The sequence below is a fragment of the Panthera tigris genome, chromosome E1 (assembly GCF_018350195.1).
Source record: "Panthera tigris isolate Pti1 chromosome E1, P.tigris_Pti1_mat1.1, whole genome shotgun sequence".
NCBI lineage: Eukaryota > Metazoa > Chordata > Mammalia > Carnivora > Felidae > Panthera > Panthera tigris.
In genome coordinates this window covers 24875037-24890079 of record NC_056673.1, presented here as the reverse complement: position 1 = coordinate 24890079, position 15043 = coordinate 24875037, and the positions used below count along the sequence as shown (strand labels likewise).

The 15043-nt window shown below is 38.7% G+C and overlaps 1 protein-coding gene and 1 non-coding gene across 3 annotated transcripts in view; one reads left to right on the top strand and one right to left on the bottom strand.

Moving 5' to 3' along the window:
• Positions 1–14527, top strand: part of USP32 (ubiquitin specific peptidase 32) — a 243513-nt gene extending 228986 nt beyond the window's left edge. For both annotated transcript variants that reach the window (XM_042965446.1, XM_042965445.1), the window contains exons 30-34: positions 7641–7832; positions 9807–10095; positions 11800–12224; positions 12726–12818; positions 13528–14527. In XM_042965446.1, the coding sequence (XP_042821380.1) occupies positions 7641–7832; positions 9807–10095; positions 11800–12224; positions 12726–12818; positions 13528–13701 (1173 nt within the window). In that variant the 3' untranslated portion in view covers positions 13702–14527. The remainder of the gene's footprint in view (positions 1–7640; positions 7833–9806; positions 10096–11799; positions 12225–12725; positions 12819–13527) is intronic.
• On the bottom strand, positions 3788–3894 carry LOC122233920. Its single transcript, XR_006211635.1, has one exon. It is a non-coding gene; the product is annotated as a U6 spliceosomal RNA (small nuclear RNA).
• Positions 14528–15043: the final 516 nt, after the last annotated feature.

Sequence of the window (15043 nt, the reverse complement as noted above, 5' to 3'; positions counted from 1 at the left end):
TTCAAAAAACACCACTAATAAGTAAATCTCGAAATTCTGGGTATGACTAAGACATTATATTGTTTGGCCTCCAAGCAATAAATACCTCTTTGCCTATGTATTAATTATTATTACATCTGCAGCATTTAGTAACACTGTAACTTAGCTCGAAGGCATCCCAGGGCTACAGCTGCTTACTGGGCATAGTGATCAGAAAAATTAAAGGAAAGAATGAATGTTTTAAGACTGGGCACCTAAGAATGTATCTCAATGGCTATTCCTTCACACTTAACATTCCTCTACTGGGAAAACAGTTTTTACATTTTGAAAATGTTACTTCAAAAAGACTAATAACTCCATACTAACAATAAAAATATTTGCCAAATATTGTTGAAGGATAGATTGGCTAGATAGTTGGTGGATAGAGATATGATGAATCTGATGGAGAAATAAAAGCAACAGAATCAACGGGTTTTTTTTTTTTTTTTTTTAGTTACATGAAGAATTGTAGTTGCTTTTGCATTTATGTGGCTCTTGATGGAAATTTCCAGTGTATGATCTGAAAAGCTCTGGAGGACATCCTGCTTATAGAAAGAAGGGCCTACGTGACCTGTTAAATCTCACCCCATTTCCACTTTCAGTGATGCTCTTAGGATACCATGGAAACCAACTTGCTATTGAGATATCCTGCTTTGGTGGGGACTGTGGCCACATGACTAATTTCTTCCTACTAAATTTCTCTTCCTACCTGTGGTTTCTGCATGTGCTTAGTGAGTCACGTAGACAAAGTGATTACCTTGGTTCAAAATTGACATTATTACCCATATATTTTATGTTGTTTATTCCAGTAATTTCCCTTCCAGGAATTTATTCTAGGGAAATACTTTAATGCTGACAAATAATCATCATAGCATTTTTTAGAACACTAAAAAAATTAGACACAACTTGTATTTGTCCCACATTAGAAGATTGGTTAAATAAAGCATAGTATATAAATTTGATAAAATATTATGCAGTCATTGAAAATGATGATTACCAGGAGTTTTTACCATGATTACCATGATACTTAACGATGTGATGGCTTTGTTTGGTTTTTTATTTATTTTTTAATTTACATCCAAGTTAGTTAGCATATATAGCACAACAATGATTTCAGGAGTAGAATCCTTAATGCCCCTTACCCATTTAGCCCATCCCTCCCCCCCCCCCCAACCCTGCCAGCAACCCTCTGTTTGTTCTCTGGATTTATGAGTCTCTTCTGTTTTGTCCCCCTCCCTGTTTTTATATTATTTTTGCTTCCCTTCCCTTATCTTCATCTGTTTTGCATCTTAAATTCCTTATGAGTGAAGTCATGATATTTGTCTTTCTCTAATTTCGCTTGGCATAATACCCTCTAGTTCCATCCACATAGTTGCAAATGTGTATAAATATATACCACATCTTCCATCTGAAGATGGAAGAATATATACCATTCATCCATCAATGGACATTTGGTCTCTTTCCATACTTTGACTATGGTCAGTAGTGCTGTTTGTTATAAACATTGGGGTGCATATGCCCCTTTGAAACAGCATACCTGTATCCCTTGGATAAATACCTACTATTGCAATTGCTGGGTTGTAGGTAGTTCTATTTTTAATTTTTTGAGGAACCTCCACAAACTGTTTTCCGGAATGGCTGCACCAGGTTGCATTCCCACCAGCAGTGCAAAAGAGATCCTCTTTCTCCGCACCCTCTCCAACATTTGTTGTTGCCTGAGTTGTTAATGTTAGCCACTGTGACAAGTGTGAGGTGATATCTCATTGTGATTTTGACTTCTATTTCCCTGATGATGAGTGATGTTGAGCATTTTTTATTTTTATTTTTTTAATGTTTATTTATTTTTGACAGAGAGAGACAGACAGAGCGGGGGGGGGGGGGGGGGGCGCGGGGCAGAGAGAGAGGGAGACACAGAGTCCGAAGCAGACTTCAGGCTCTGAGCTGTGAGCACAGAGCCTGACATGGGGCTCGAACTCACAGACTGTGAGATCATGGCCTGAGCCGAAGTCGGACGCTCAACCGACTGAGCCACCCAGGTTGCCCCTTCTTGTTTTTTAATTTTTTTTTTAAATTTTTTTGTGGGTTTTTTTTGTTTTTTGGGGTTTTTTTTTTTGTTTTGTTTTGTTTTTGATGTTGAGCATTTTTGCATGTGTCTGTGAGCCATGTGGATGTCTTCTTTGAAAAAGGGTCTATTCATGTCTTTTGCCCATTTCTTCACTGGATTATTTGTTTTTTGGGTGTTGAGTTTGATAAGTTCTTTATAGGCTTTGGATACTAATCCTTTATCTGATATGTCATTTGCAAATATCCTCTCCCATTCTGTCAGTTGCCTTTTAGTTTTGCTGAATGTTTCCTTCGCCGTGCAGAAGTTTTTTGGTTTTTGTTTTTTGTTTTGACGAGTCCCAATAGTTCATTTTTGCTTTTGTTTCCCTTGCCTCTGGAGACCTGTTGAGTAAGAAGTTGCTGCGGCTGAGGTCTACGAGGTTTTTGCCTGCTTTCTCCTCTAGGATTTTGATGGCTTCCTGTCTTATGTTTATGTCTTTCGTCCATTTTGAGTTTATTTTTGTGTATGGTGTAAGAAAGTGGTCCAGGTTCATTTTTCTGTATGTCGCTGTGCAGTTTTCCAGCACCACTTACTGAAGAGACTGTCTTTATTCCATTGGATATTCTTTCCTGCTTTGTCAAAGATTAGTTGCCCATACATTTGTGGGTCTGTTTCTGGGTTCTCCATTCTGTTCCATTGATCTGAGTGTCTGTTTTTGTGCCAGTACTATACTGTCTAGATGATTACAGCTTTGTAATACAACTTGAAGTCTGGTATTGTGATGCCTCCAGCTTTGGTTTTCTTTTTCTTTTTCTTTTTCTTTTTCTTTTTCTTTTTCTTTTTCTTTTTCTTTTTCTTTTTTTCCTGATTATCTCAAATTTTTTTTTTATTTTTTTATTTTCTTATTTTTTTTTATTATATGAAATTTATTGTCAAATTGGTTTCCATACAACACCCAGTGCTCATCTCAAAAGATGCCCTCTTCAGTACCCATCACCTACCCTCCCCTCCCTCCCACCCCCCATCAACCCTCAGTTTGTTCTCAGTTTTTAAGAGTCTCTTATGCTTTAGCTCTCTCTCCCACTCTAACCTCTTTTTTTTTCTTTTTTTTTCCTTCCCCTCCCCCATGGGTTTCTGTTGTTTCTCAGGATCCACATAAGAGTGAACACATATGGTATCTGTCTTTCTCTGTATGGCTTATTTCACTTAGCATCACACTCTCCAGTTCCATCCATGTTGCTACAAAGGACCATATTTCATTCTTTCTCATTGCCACATAGTACTCCATTGTGTATATAAACCACAATTTCTTTATGCATTCATCAGTTGATGGACATTTAGGCTTTTCCCACAATTTGGCTATTGTTGAGAGTGCTGCTATAAACACTGGGGTACAAGTGCCCCTATGCATCAGTACTCCTGTATCCCTTGGGTAAATTCCTAGCAGTGCTACTGCTGGGTCATAGGGTAGGTCTATTTTTAATTTTTTGAGGAACCTCCACACTGTTTTCCAGAGTGGCTGCACCAATTTGCATTCCCACCAACAGTGCAAGAGGGTTCCCGCTTCTCCACATCCTCGCCAGCATCTATAGTCTCCTGATTTGTTCATTTTGGCCACTCTGACTGGCTTGAGGTGATATCGGAGTGTGGTTTTGATTTGTATTTCCCTGATGAGGAGAGATGTTGAGCATCTTTTCATGTGCCTGTTGGCCATCTGGATGTCTTAAAAATATGGAACGCTTCGCAAATTTGCGTGTCATCCTTGCGCAGGGGCCATGCTAATCTTCTCTGTATCGTTCCAGTTTTAGTATGTGTGCTGCCAAAGCGAGCACTGGTTTTCTTTTTCAAGATTGCTCTATTTGTGATCTTTTCTGGCTCCATAAAAATTTTAGGATTGTTTGTTCTAGCTCTGTGAAGAATGCTGGTGTTTTTTTGATAGGGATTGCATTAAATATGTAGGTTGCTTTGGGTACTATCGACATTTTAATAATATTTGTTCTTCCAATCCAGGAGCATGGAATATTTTTCCTTTTTTTGTGTGTGTGTCTTCTTTAATTTCTTTCATAAGCTTTCTGTAGTTTTCAGTGTATCGATTTTTGACGAAATATAGCATTCATTCTTGATAAAAACCCACAAGAAAGTAGGGATAGAAGTATCATACCTCAAGATCATAAAAGCCGTATATGAAAGATTCACTGCTAATATCATCCTCATTGGAGAAAGACTGAGAGCTTTCCCCCAAAGGTCAGGAACATGACAGGGATGTCCACTCTTGCCACTGTTATTCAACATAGTACTGGAAGTCTTAGCCTCAGCAATCAGACAACACAAAGGAATAAAAGACATCCAGATCGGCCATGAGAAAGTCAAACTTTCACTCTTTGCAGATGACATGATACTCTATTTGGAAAACCCCAAAGATTTCACCAAAAACAGCCAGAACTGATCCATGAATTCAGCAAAGTCTCAGGATGTAAAATCAATGCACAGAAATCGGTTGCATTCCTATGTTCCTATACACCAATAATGAAGCAACAGAAAGAGAAATCAAGGAATCAATCCCATTTACAATTGCACCAAAAACCATAAAATACCTAGGAATAAACCTAGTCAAAGAAGTATCATGGTTTTTTGTTTTTTGGGTTTTTTTTTTACATTTATTTATTTTTGAGAGACAGAGACAGAGCGTGAGCAGGGGAGGGGCAGAGAGAGGGAGACACAGAATCAGAAGCAGGCTGCAGGCTCCAAGCTGTCGGCACAGAACCCAACACGGGTCTTGAACCCACAAACCGCGAGATCATGACCTGAGCTGAAGTCAGATGCTTAACTGACTGAGCCACCCAGGCACCCCTCATGGTTTTTTGGTTTTTGTTTTTTTAAGCAAAGTATAAAACTACATATACTAAAAAATCTTTTCAATATTAAAAAATATATACTATTTAGGAAAAGGACAGAAGAAAAGCTGCCAATATTTTGACAATATTTGTCTTTGTATTAAGAATAAAAGTTTCCCTGCCTTTTTATATTTTTCCATGCTTTCCAAAATTTCTATGTAAATGCTTTATTTGGTAAACAAAAAAAAGACCATTGCTCTTAGACTTTTTATTTTTCACCTGTTTAGACTTCACATTCCTCAATAGATAATTGAACTAGATAGCTTCTTATATCTCCCTCTTTTTCTAATGTTCTTTATCATGTGAGAAAGCTATGACTTTATTCCTTATGTTTTGGTTTTTTTAATTTTTAATTTTTTTAAAATTTTTTAATGTTTTTATTTATTTTTGAGACAGACACAGAGCATGAGCAGAGGAAGGGTAGAGAGAGAGAGGGAGACCCAGAATCCGAAGCAGGCTCCAGGCTCTGAGCTGTCGGCACAGAGCCTGACGCAGGGCTCGAACTCACAAGCTGTGAGATCATGACCTGAGCCGAAGTCAGACACATAACCAACTGAGCCACCCAGGCACCCCAATTCCTTATGTTTTGTGTTAAGGAGAAGCTTTCAAGCAGAAGAAGGAGGAGGGTGCCAATGAGTGATTTAAACTATTTGAATAGTGGTGGAGGATCTGGGAATGGATCCCAAGAGGTAAAAAGGGAATCTTTGTCATTTAGGGAAATTTTATTGGTAAATAAAAATTATTGTCAGTTGCATTTTTTTTTGGTCAACCTTCCTCCCTTTCTCCATCTAGCCTGTGTGTTCCATAAGAAATATAGTCAATAAAGATCAACAGTATCTTTACCAGCTTACTGTAATTTGTGGTAGGCCATAAAGCATCCCTGATAGAAATAATAGGGCTAATGTTTAACTGGCTATGAGATAAGAATATTACTCTTTTTCTACTCTGATTCCAGCAACCATGATGCAACATATTTCACTGACATTGAAGCATGTCAGTTTTTCCCTCAGATGACCAGCTCTAAAGATGATGAAAGTTAGTATCAGGAAAGACGGCAGTACATTTATCATTCTGAAATAGAGGACTTTCCTCTAAGTTCCTCTTTTTATATGAGGTCTTTAGAAATGGACAGTGATGCAATGCTAAAACTGTTAATTGCATGATCAGCCCTAGCATTTGACAGCCTGTGACTTAGCTATCCTCTCATGTCAGGAAAAAGCCACACATGAAAACCTGTTGTAAACTGAATGTGCTGAGCCATGCCAGTTTGTAAGCCAGGCAGCTCAATGTTCTATCATGAGTTCAAAAAGGGAACAGAGTAAGAAGTTTGGTGATGGACCTGTGTGTGCCCTTTGCCCAGAAAGAGAGGCACTTATTGTTGGACTTAGTGAGTGTCGAGGCCCCGTGCTGGGGTGAAAAGATCTGTGTGTGAAGTCTTATGGTAGCATTCAAAGTCCTGGTGCTAGGCCTCACCCACTATGGTTCTCCATTGCTGTTAAGTGGCAACCCAAAACAGGAGAGGGAGAATTTTTCCTTTTCTGTTGCATTCTAGGTACGTCCTCCTCTCCTTCCTGACCCCACACTACTTCCAACACACGTGCACACTACCTCCTCTGCTCTCTCTCCTTTATTAGACTTATGTCCTTTTTACTCCAAAGTCTAGCATGCTGGTCAATAGAACTAGAGAGATTTGGGCAGGTATTAGGGGCCTTCTCAACATAGGCTTTTTTTGAGCCTGCTCTTGCTTTTATTGCCATCTCTTTGTTGCCACCTCAGATGAAAAGGCCCCATGAGGCAGGAAACAGATGATACACATGGTATTCTGGTAACTCTGTTACATGAATTTACTATGCAAATGAGTTTTATCCCATGAGGTTTCATGCTCTGGTATGTTGCCTTCTCCTGGTGAGCTTTTCTGGTACCCTTTCTTATTTAATCTATAACTGGCATCTGTGTTCCAGTGATGATATTATTTCTCCTAGCCTCTACAAAGCCTGCAGCATATTGATAATGTTCTGTCTTTGTGGTTGAAAATAAATGGCCTAATCTCATCACCCCTGACTTGAGGGTGAGCTCACATATAAGCTGTTTTAGGATGTCAGAATTGTAAAAAAGAGGTGCAATAGCCACTAGTCACATGTGGCTATTGAACACTTACATGTGCCTGATTCAAATTAAGAAGTATTATAGTTCCAAAGACTTAGTAAAAAGGAATCTAAAATATGTCATCAATAATTCTTTTATTGATCACATGTTGAAATGATACTGTTTTGGATTTATATAAATATACATATATATGTGTGTGTATATATATATATATATATGTCAAATACAAATATATATTTTTATATATATAAATAAAACATACCATTATAATTAAAAAGTTGTAAAATAGGCAGTTCCTTGTTTTTGTCATTTTGAAGAATTCAGAAAATTTTCAAGAAAAGCTATTATGGTCATATAAGTAGAAATTTGATCCAGGATGTTACTGATGTAATTCTGGAAGTAAATGTGGAAGTATGGTATTTGCTCAAAGACTCTAGTTTGGGTTATGTTTTCTTTTTCCTCATGTAGAGTAAAACGAGAGTGAGTCACCTAACATGATACATAGCCATGGGATCATTTTAAACTCCTTTCCTCCCTTACACCCCTTTTCCAATTCCTCTTATTCCTTCCACTTCCAGGTTGTAGATGAGCATGAGAGTGTAGAACAGAGTCGGCGAGCACAAGCTGAGCCCATCAACCTGGACAGCTGCCTCCGTGCTTTCACCAGTGAGGAGGAACTAGGGGAAAATGAGATGTACTATTGTTCCAAGTGTAAGACCCACTGCTTGGCAACCAAGAAGCTGGATCTCTGGAGGCTTCCCCCTATCCTGGTATGTTTCAGCCCTGCCTAAGAGAGAGCAGGAGCCTAGCATAAAAGAAAGAAGCCATGAACTAATAGGAATTTTGTTACTTTTGAGAATAAAACCTTCCCTGTGGCAGTGCTTAAAACACTTGTGCTGTGCAAGGATTTTGTGTTGCACACAGGGATTAATTGTTCTACACGTGTTATTACCAGTTCTGCTCTGAAGGAGCATACAGGCTAGAAGGAGAGAGAAGTCATTAATTGGAGAGAGAGACCATTAATTGTAGTTCAGTGCAGTATGTGAGAAGTGCCACAGGTTCTGCATCTTGGTGAATTTGAACTTCAGGAGAAGGTGAAAGCACTTGTGGCTCTAGAGAGAGAATCTTTATGCTCGCCCTTTAGGCTCTTATGTAGAAGTACAGCTGAGCCTCAGTCTCCAGTCCCACTGTGCTTGGTCACATGGCCACAGCACAAGCACACAGGTGCACTTGGGCTTATGTGTTCTTTTACACGTGATTTACTACTTCTGCCTTTTTCCTTCATGGAATAGAAGATGCTTCTGGAGAGTTTGAAGTGACAGATCTTCCTGTTCATTTAAGAAAATTTTTTCTGTACAGGTAGAAGTATCATAGCAAATGTAAATGTAAGGCATTGATATGTTTAAAAGAATATTTTTTAATGTTTAGTTTTGAGAGCGTGCAAGCGAGTGCAAGTGGGGAGGGCAGAGAGGGAGACACAGAATCCGAAGCAGGCTCCAGGTTCTGAGCTGTCAGCACAGAGCCTGATGTGGGGGTCGAACTCATGGACTACAAGATCATGACCTGAGCCGAAGTCAGTCGCTTAACCGACTGAGCCACTCAGGTGCCCCAGGCATTGATATATTTTAACTAGACCTTGTGTGTACTTTTTTATTCATGTTTTTTTTTTATTACTATGTGAGACTGTAAATGTAGGTTTTTCTTTACTTAGACCAGAAAGACTTCCCAGGAATGGATGCCTAGGAAATTAATAACATTGATTAGCTAGCTCCAGGGATGAGAACTCTGGGAAGAGACGAAAAGGGCAGGGCAGGCTTGGGATAGGTAGGTGGGAAGGGGGCAAGTTTATTTTTAATTGAGGTATAATTAGCATGAAATTAAATGCATAGATTAAATGTCAGTTTGGTGAGTTTTGATAATTATATATACTTGTATAATAATCACATAGAACATAAGCAGTAAAGGCATTTATATAAAAACTATGTTTTTCATATTTTTAAAGAATAATGAAAAATAAATATTATGTTGAGAGCTTGGTGGACTGCTGTAGATCCATATACCAGTATGTCCCTTAGGAAGAGTTTCTCTTTATATAAATAGTAAATTGTTAGTATTTAGGATAGAGATAGCCACCCAAAGATCTGTGCCCACACTAGATTGTATTATAACACTGTATAAAGATTAGAGGAATTTGTTGCTCTTGGAAAAGAAAAGAGAAGGCAAAAAGGAGAAGGGAGATTCTTATTATGCTCTTTAGGACATTGAAACTCCCTGGTAGGAACCAAAGGATATGGTAAGAAATGAGAAGCCTCCTATCGGAGATTGGGTAAGTTTCATCTGTGAAAATTCCTCCATTTTTCTTCAAAATATTCAGTATAGTCTTCTGTCTTCATGAGTATATTTGTGGATGGATTTTCTGTGATGTTAGAGAAAGGTAAAGGTCAGTCTGGGTGACAGGCCCAGGAAACAGAGGAAAACATGCAAAATACAGACACCCAGGATGTTGCAGAAATTTGGGAGAGAATTTTGGATAGGCATAGACTATGAAATTAGGGAGATTATCAGGTTAGCTATATATCTAAAGGCCAGTGGCCCCACTGATAACTCCATTAAATAATAAGATGCATTCTTTTTGAAAAAAATGTATATATTCTTGAACATGTATTAGACTTGAGGTTTTTTAAATGTAATTTTGTATCTTCAGAGCCCTTTAATGTAATTGTTTTCTACCTTTCCTTCTCCAGATTATTCACCTTAAACGATTTCAATTTGTAAATGGTCGATGGATAAAATCACAGAAAATTGTTAAATTTCCTCGTGAAAGTTTTGACCCTAGTGCTTTTTTGGTACCAAGAGACCCGGCTCTTTGTCAGTATAAGCCACTCACACCCCAGGGGGATGACCTCTCTGAGCCCAGGGTTCTGCCAGGAGAGGTGAAGAAAGTGGATGCTCAGAATTCAACTGGGGAAGAAGATGTGTTCCTGAGCAAGAGCCCGTCTTCACTCAGTGCAAACATCATCAGTAGCCCTAAAGGTGAGGAAGCCTGAAGGGCCTCATGGAGCCCAGATGTCACCCTGAGAGGGGCTTTCCTGGGACCCCTGTAGGTTGCATGTTTCCCTGTCTTCCACTCTGGAGCGCCAGTTTGGTGTGAGGTAGAAGGAACCTATCTTGAATCAGACCTGTCTAGATTTGAGTCACCTGTGTGACTTTTAGCAAGAGATACAGCTTCTCATTTGTAAAAGTTCATAGTGTCTGAGGATTTGCTGCATCAAGAGTGAAGCACTTTACGTAATGCCTGACATATATGGTGATCATGAATAATAGTTGTCATCCTTGTTCCCTTACGTCGGAGGTTCTCAAAGTATAGTCTGGCAACCTCTAGAGGGTCTCTGAGAGACCCTTTCAGGGGACCTGAAGGATTAGAAGTTCTTTCATAAAAATACTAAGACAGTATTCACCTTTTCACTTTCATTCTCTAACAGATATGTAGTGGAGTCAGAGCCAACATGATATGTGATGATACTGTCAGTGAAATATGTGCTTATGTATTGTATTTTTTAAATTTCTCAGTTTTAATTTCTAATATGATTAATATTGATATATAACTTATATAAACAAAAGTTCTAAGGTCTTCAGCAATTTTTGAGTATATAGAGTATATATGGAAGTGAGTGAGGCTGTTACCAAAAACTTTGAGACCCACTACCTTACAGGATCTACAGAGGTAGAAATAGTAGAGAGTTCCCAATACTGTGCCTACCAATAGTAAGTACTTAATCATATTCTGTAATCTAATTTAACAAAGGAGAGTATGTATTTGTATTATGCCTTACTCCAATTGTTTGTTTTGAACTGAATCTGACCTAAATTTTTTATTTTATTTTTTATTTTATTTTATTTTATTTTATTTTATTTTATTTTATTTTATTTTATTTTATTCTATTTATTTTAAATCCAGTATAATTATTATACAGTGTTATATTTGTCTCAGGTGTACAACTTTCTGTTGTTTTTATTTTATTTTTTTTATTTTTCATCTTTCTGTTGTTTTTTTAAATTTATTAAACGAAATTTTTTGTCAACGTTTATTTTTGAGAGAAAGAGAGAAAGGGGAAGGGCAGAGAGAGAGGGAGACACAGAATCCAAAGCAGGTTCTAGACTCTGAGCAGTCAGCACAGACCCTGACGCAAGACTCAAACTCACAAACTATGAGATCATGACCTGAGCCGAAGTCAGACGCTTAACCAGCTGAGCCACCCAGGCACCCTGTTGTGTTTGTTTGTTTTTAATGTTTTCGTTTATTTTTGAGAGTAAGAGAGAGAATGAGGGAGGGAAAGAGAGGGGGGGTACAGTGGATTTGAAGTAGGCTCTGTGCTGACAACAGAGAGCTCAGTGCAGGGTTTGAACCCACGAACAGTGAGATCATGATCTGAGCCGAAGTTGGATGCTCAACCAGTTGCTTGAGCCACCCAGGCGCCCCTCATCTTTCTGCTGTTTTTAAGTCCCTACATGGTACTTCACGTTTTTAGGACATTGCTGCCTGTAGGAGCTTGGCCTGAGGAAGACAAGAATATAACTTGTCACTGCATGATAGGAATAAAAAGTAGCTGGTCAGAACACCCCTGTATTTACCTGTATGTGTACACTTGTGAAGTTTACTTCAAAGTTAGCATTTGGTGGCTGGTTAAACTTGTGGCATTTGGATTTAAGAATCTTTTCCTTTTCTCCCTTTCATAGGTTCTCCGTCTTCGTCAAGAAAGAGTGGAACTAGCTGTCCCTCCAGCAAAAATAGCAGCCCTAACAGTAGCCCTAGGACTTTAGGGAGGAGCAAAGGGAGGCTCCGGCTACCCCAGATTGGCAGCAAAAATAAACTGTCAAGTAGTAAGGAGAACTTGGATGCCAGCAAAGAGAATGGAGGTGGGCAAGTTTGTGAGCTGGCTGATTCCTTGAGCCGGGGGCACATGATGGGGGGTAGCCAAACTGAACTGGTCACCCCCCAGGACCACGAAGTAGCTCTGGCCAATGGATTTCTTTATGAGCATGAGGCATGTGGCAATGGCTACAGCAATGGTCAGCTTGAAAACCACAGTGAAGAAGACAGCACTGATGACCAAAGAGAAGATGTTCGTGTTAAGCCTATTTATAATCTATATGCAATTTCGGTAAGTGGTTTGTTGTAGGGTTTTCAGAATGATCTGCACTTTTCAATGATTTGTTCATTCATCTCATTCATTCATTAATTCATTCATTCGTCAGTCATTTTTTTCAGGACCTGCTTATTTGCTGGGCATTGAGCTTGGTGATAGACAAAGTTAGCAGTAGATATCTTGGCCTTTTGGATAGAATTCAAGATACTCCCAGTGTATGCAGGGCATAGTAATGTAATCATTATAATTGGAGTCATGGGTTCAAGTCATGAAAAATTATGTACTCCTAAGAACTTTTTCTTTCTAAAATATAATTACAAGTGTAAAATGGTAAGATTTGGAGCTTTTAAATTTTGATTTTTCTTTTTGTTTTGTTTTTAGAAAAAGGTAAATGGTTCCAAAACATCTTTCTTAATCACCTAAGTGATTGGTATTTTCCCCATTGTGTCCTAGTACTGTGCCCTGACCAGACTACTGTTAACTACTAACATACCTCTACTTTCTTCTCTCTTACAGTGCCATTCAGGAATTCTGGGTGGGGGCCATTACGTCACTTATGCCAAAAACCCAAACAGCAAGTGGTACTGTTATAATGACAGCAGCTGTAAGGTAAATATCCCCCGTCTTTGAATAAAAGAAACAAATGTCAACAGATCTGAGGGACATTTGCTGAAATAATAGACTTTGTACTCAATAGGAAATATTTCTGTTAGTATATAGGTGTCTTCAGTATTAAAGGAACAAAAACGATGTGCAGGGGCACCTGGGAGGCTCAGTGAGTTAAGCATCCAACTTTAGCTCAGGTCATGATCTCATCGTTTGTGAGTTCAAGCCCTACATCGGGCTCTCTGCTATCAGTGTGGAGCCTGCTTTGGATCCTCTGTCCCCCTCTCTCTCTGCCCCTCCCCAGCTCGCACTCACTCGTGGTCTCTCTCTCTCTCTCTCTCGCAAAAATAAACATTAAAAAGTATTTTTTTAAATGATGTACAGAGCACAGAATGAAAACATGGACGGTGAAGAAAAAGAAGGTATTTGTTAATGAGAAAAAGTTCTTATCTTTTGAGCTGTTAGAATTTGATGGTTTTTTGTTTGCTTTTAGTCATTCTTTTGACTGTCTGTGGTCAGAATATTTTCCCCAAAACAAACATTGAAAATAATGGGGCTTAGTTTAGGGCAGGTATCAGACAGCCAAAATGTTAAGCTGATTGGAATCAGTCTGGTTTAGTAATTAAAGAGGGTTGGTCCTCCCTTCCCTAGCAAGGATTTAGGGCCAGCATAGTAATGACTTTTTTATTAAAGGCTTTTCTTGCCTCTTCAGGAACTTCACCCTGATGAAATTGACACCGACTCTGCCTACATTCTTTTCTATGAGCAGCAGGGGATAGACTATGCACAATTTCTGCCAAAGATCGATGGCAAAAAGATGGCAGACACAAGCAGCATGGATGAAGACTTTGAGTCCGATTACAAAAAGTATTGTGTGTTACAGTAAAGCTACCACTCTGGCTGCTAGACAGGCTGGTGGTGAGGGAGATGACTCCCTGTAGCTGACATTTGGCAGAAGTTTCTCTGTGAAAGGCAAGCTAAATGTAGTTACTTTATCCTGTGACCCTGAAGCACAAAATAAAAATCCTAATTAAAATAGCAGTTAGCATAACAGTAGTAATACTTTGGTTTGGAAGTGTCTCACACAAGCTCTCTGGTAGAGAACTTTCAGGCGGAGCCCACCATTAGCCTGTAAACAAAAGGGTTTGGCACCAGCCACCTGGGACCAAATAAGAACTAAATTGTGCTTGTCCAGATATAAACAAATGTAGTGAGTGTAGAGTTTACCAATAATCATAACAAAATGCTAAGAATTTCCTTGGAGTCAAAGTAAAACAAAAAATTGTAGTGTTGTCTGGGGACGACATGATATGCTACCTCCTTTTTCCTAAAGTTTTATTCCATTTTATTGACAAGATGTGAGAAAGCAAGTTCAGAAGGCGTGCAAAGGATTCTTACGGCATGGACACACATTTTTCTATTTATTTTTTAAACCATTTTCCCACTATTTCTATGCCTTTCTTGCTTTTTGTTTCTGTTGTCGTGTTTGTGTTTGAGACACAACCAGCCATTCATGGCAGAGGCATGTATATAAGTGGTCAGTCTGAAAGGGAGAATCTCTTAAGAGCTGTGTGCCTTCTACCCAGGGCCTTGGTTGGAGACCTTGTAGGGAAAAAAAAAAATGTATCCTGGGAAATCCAGCTAAAAGAGCCCTCCAGATAGAGGCATCTTACCTTGAGGTTACTTCAAGTGTCCTCAAAAATGTATCCCCCACCACTGCTGAGTGCAGTAGGATAGTTGCCAACATTTGCACCATCGTCACATGCCCATGTTGCACAAAGAGCTTCTCAGAGGGAAAGCGGCATCTAAGCTGGATGGTGTTTTACAACTAGTGGTTGTTTGTTCTTTGTTTCTTTGTTTTGCACTTTAGAAAAAGAGAGAATACATGCAAATGAATTTTTTAAAACTTGTTCGTATTTGATGGCTGTAAGGGCTATAAATTAACTTGAATATGGGGTATTTTGCCCCCATATTAAATTTAAAAACAAAACACATCCCAAACACTGATAGTGTGTATTTTTAATTTAATTGGTGGGTTTAGGAAGTAAACTTTTGGTTTTTTTGCATGTCTGTTATTTTTTAATTCTGGAGTTTGTCTTTTTTTTCTTTCTTTTTTTAATAATTTCACAGTAATGGTCATCAAAAGTTACGTTTCTTGCTTACTTCATTTTTTCCTCTGATAATTCAAAACTGGAACAAAAGTATAAATGTTATTTATTTCAGGCAGC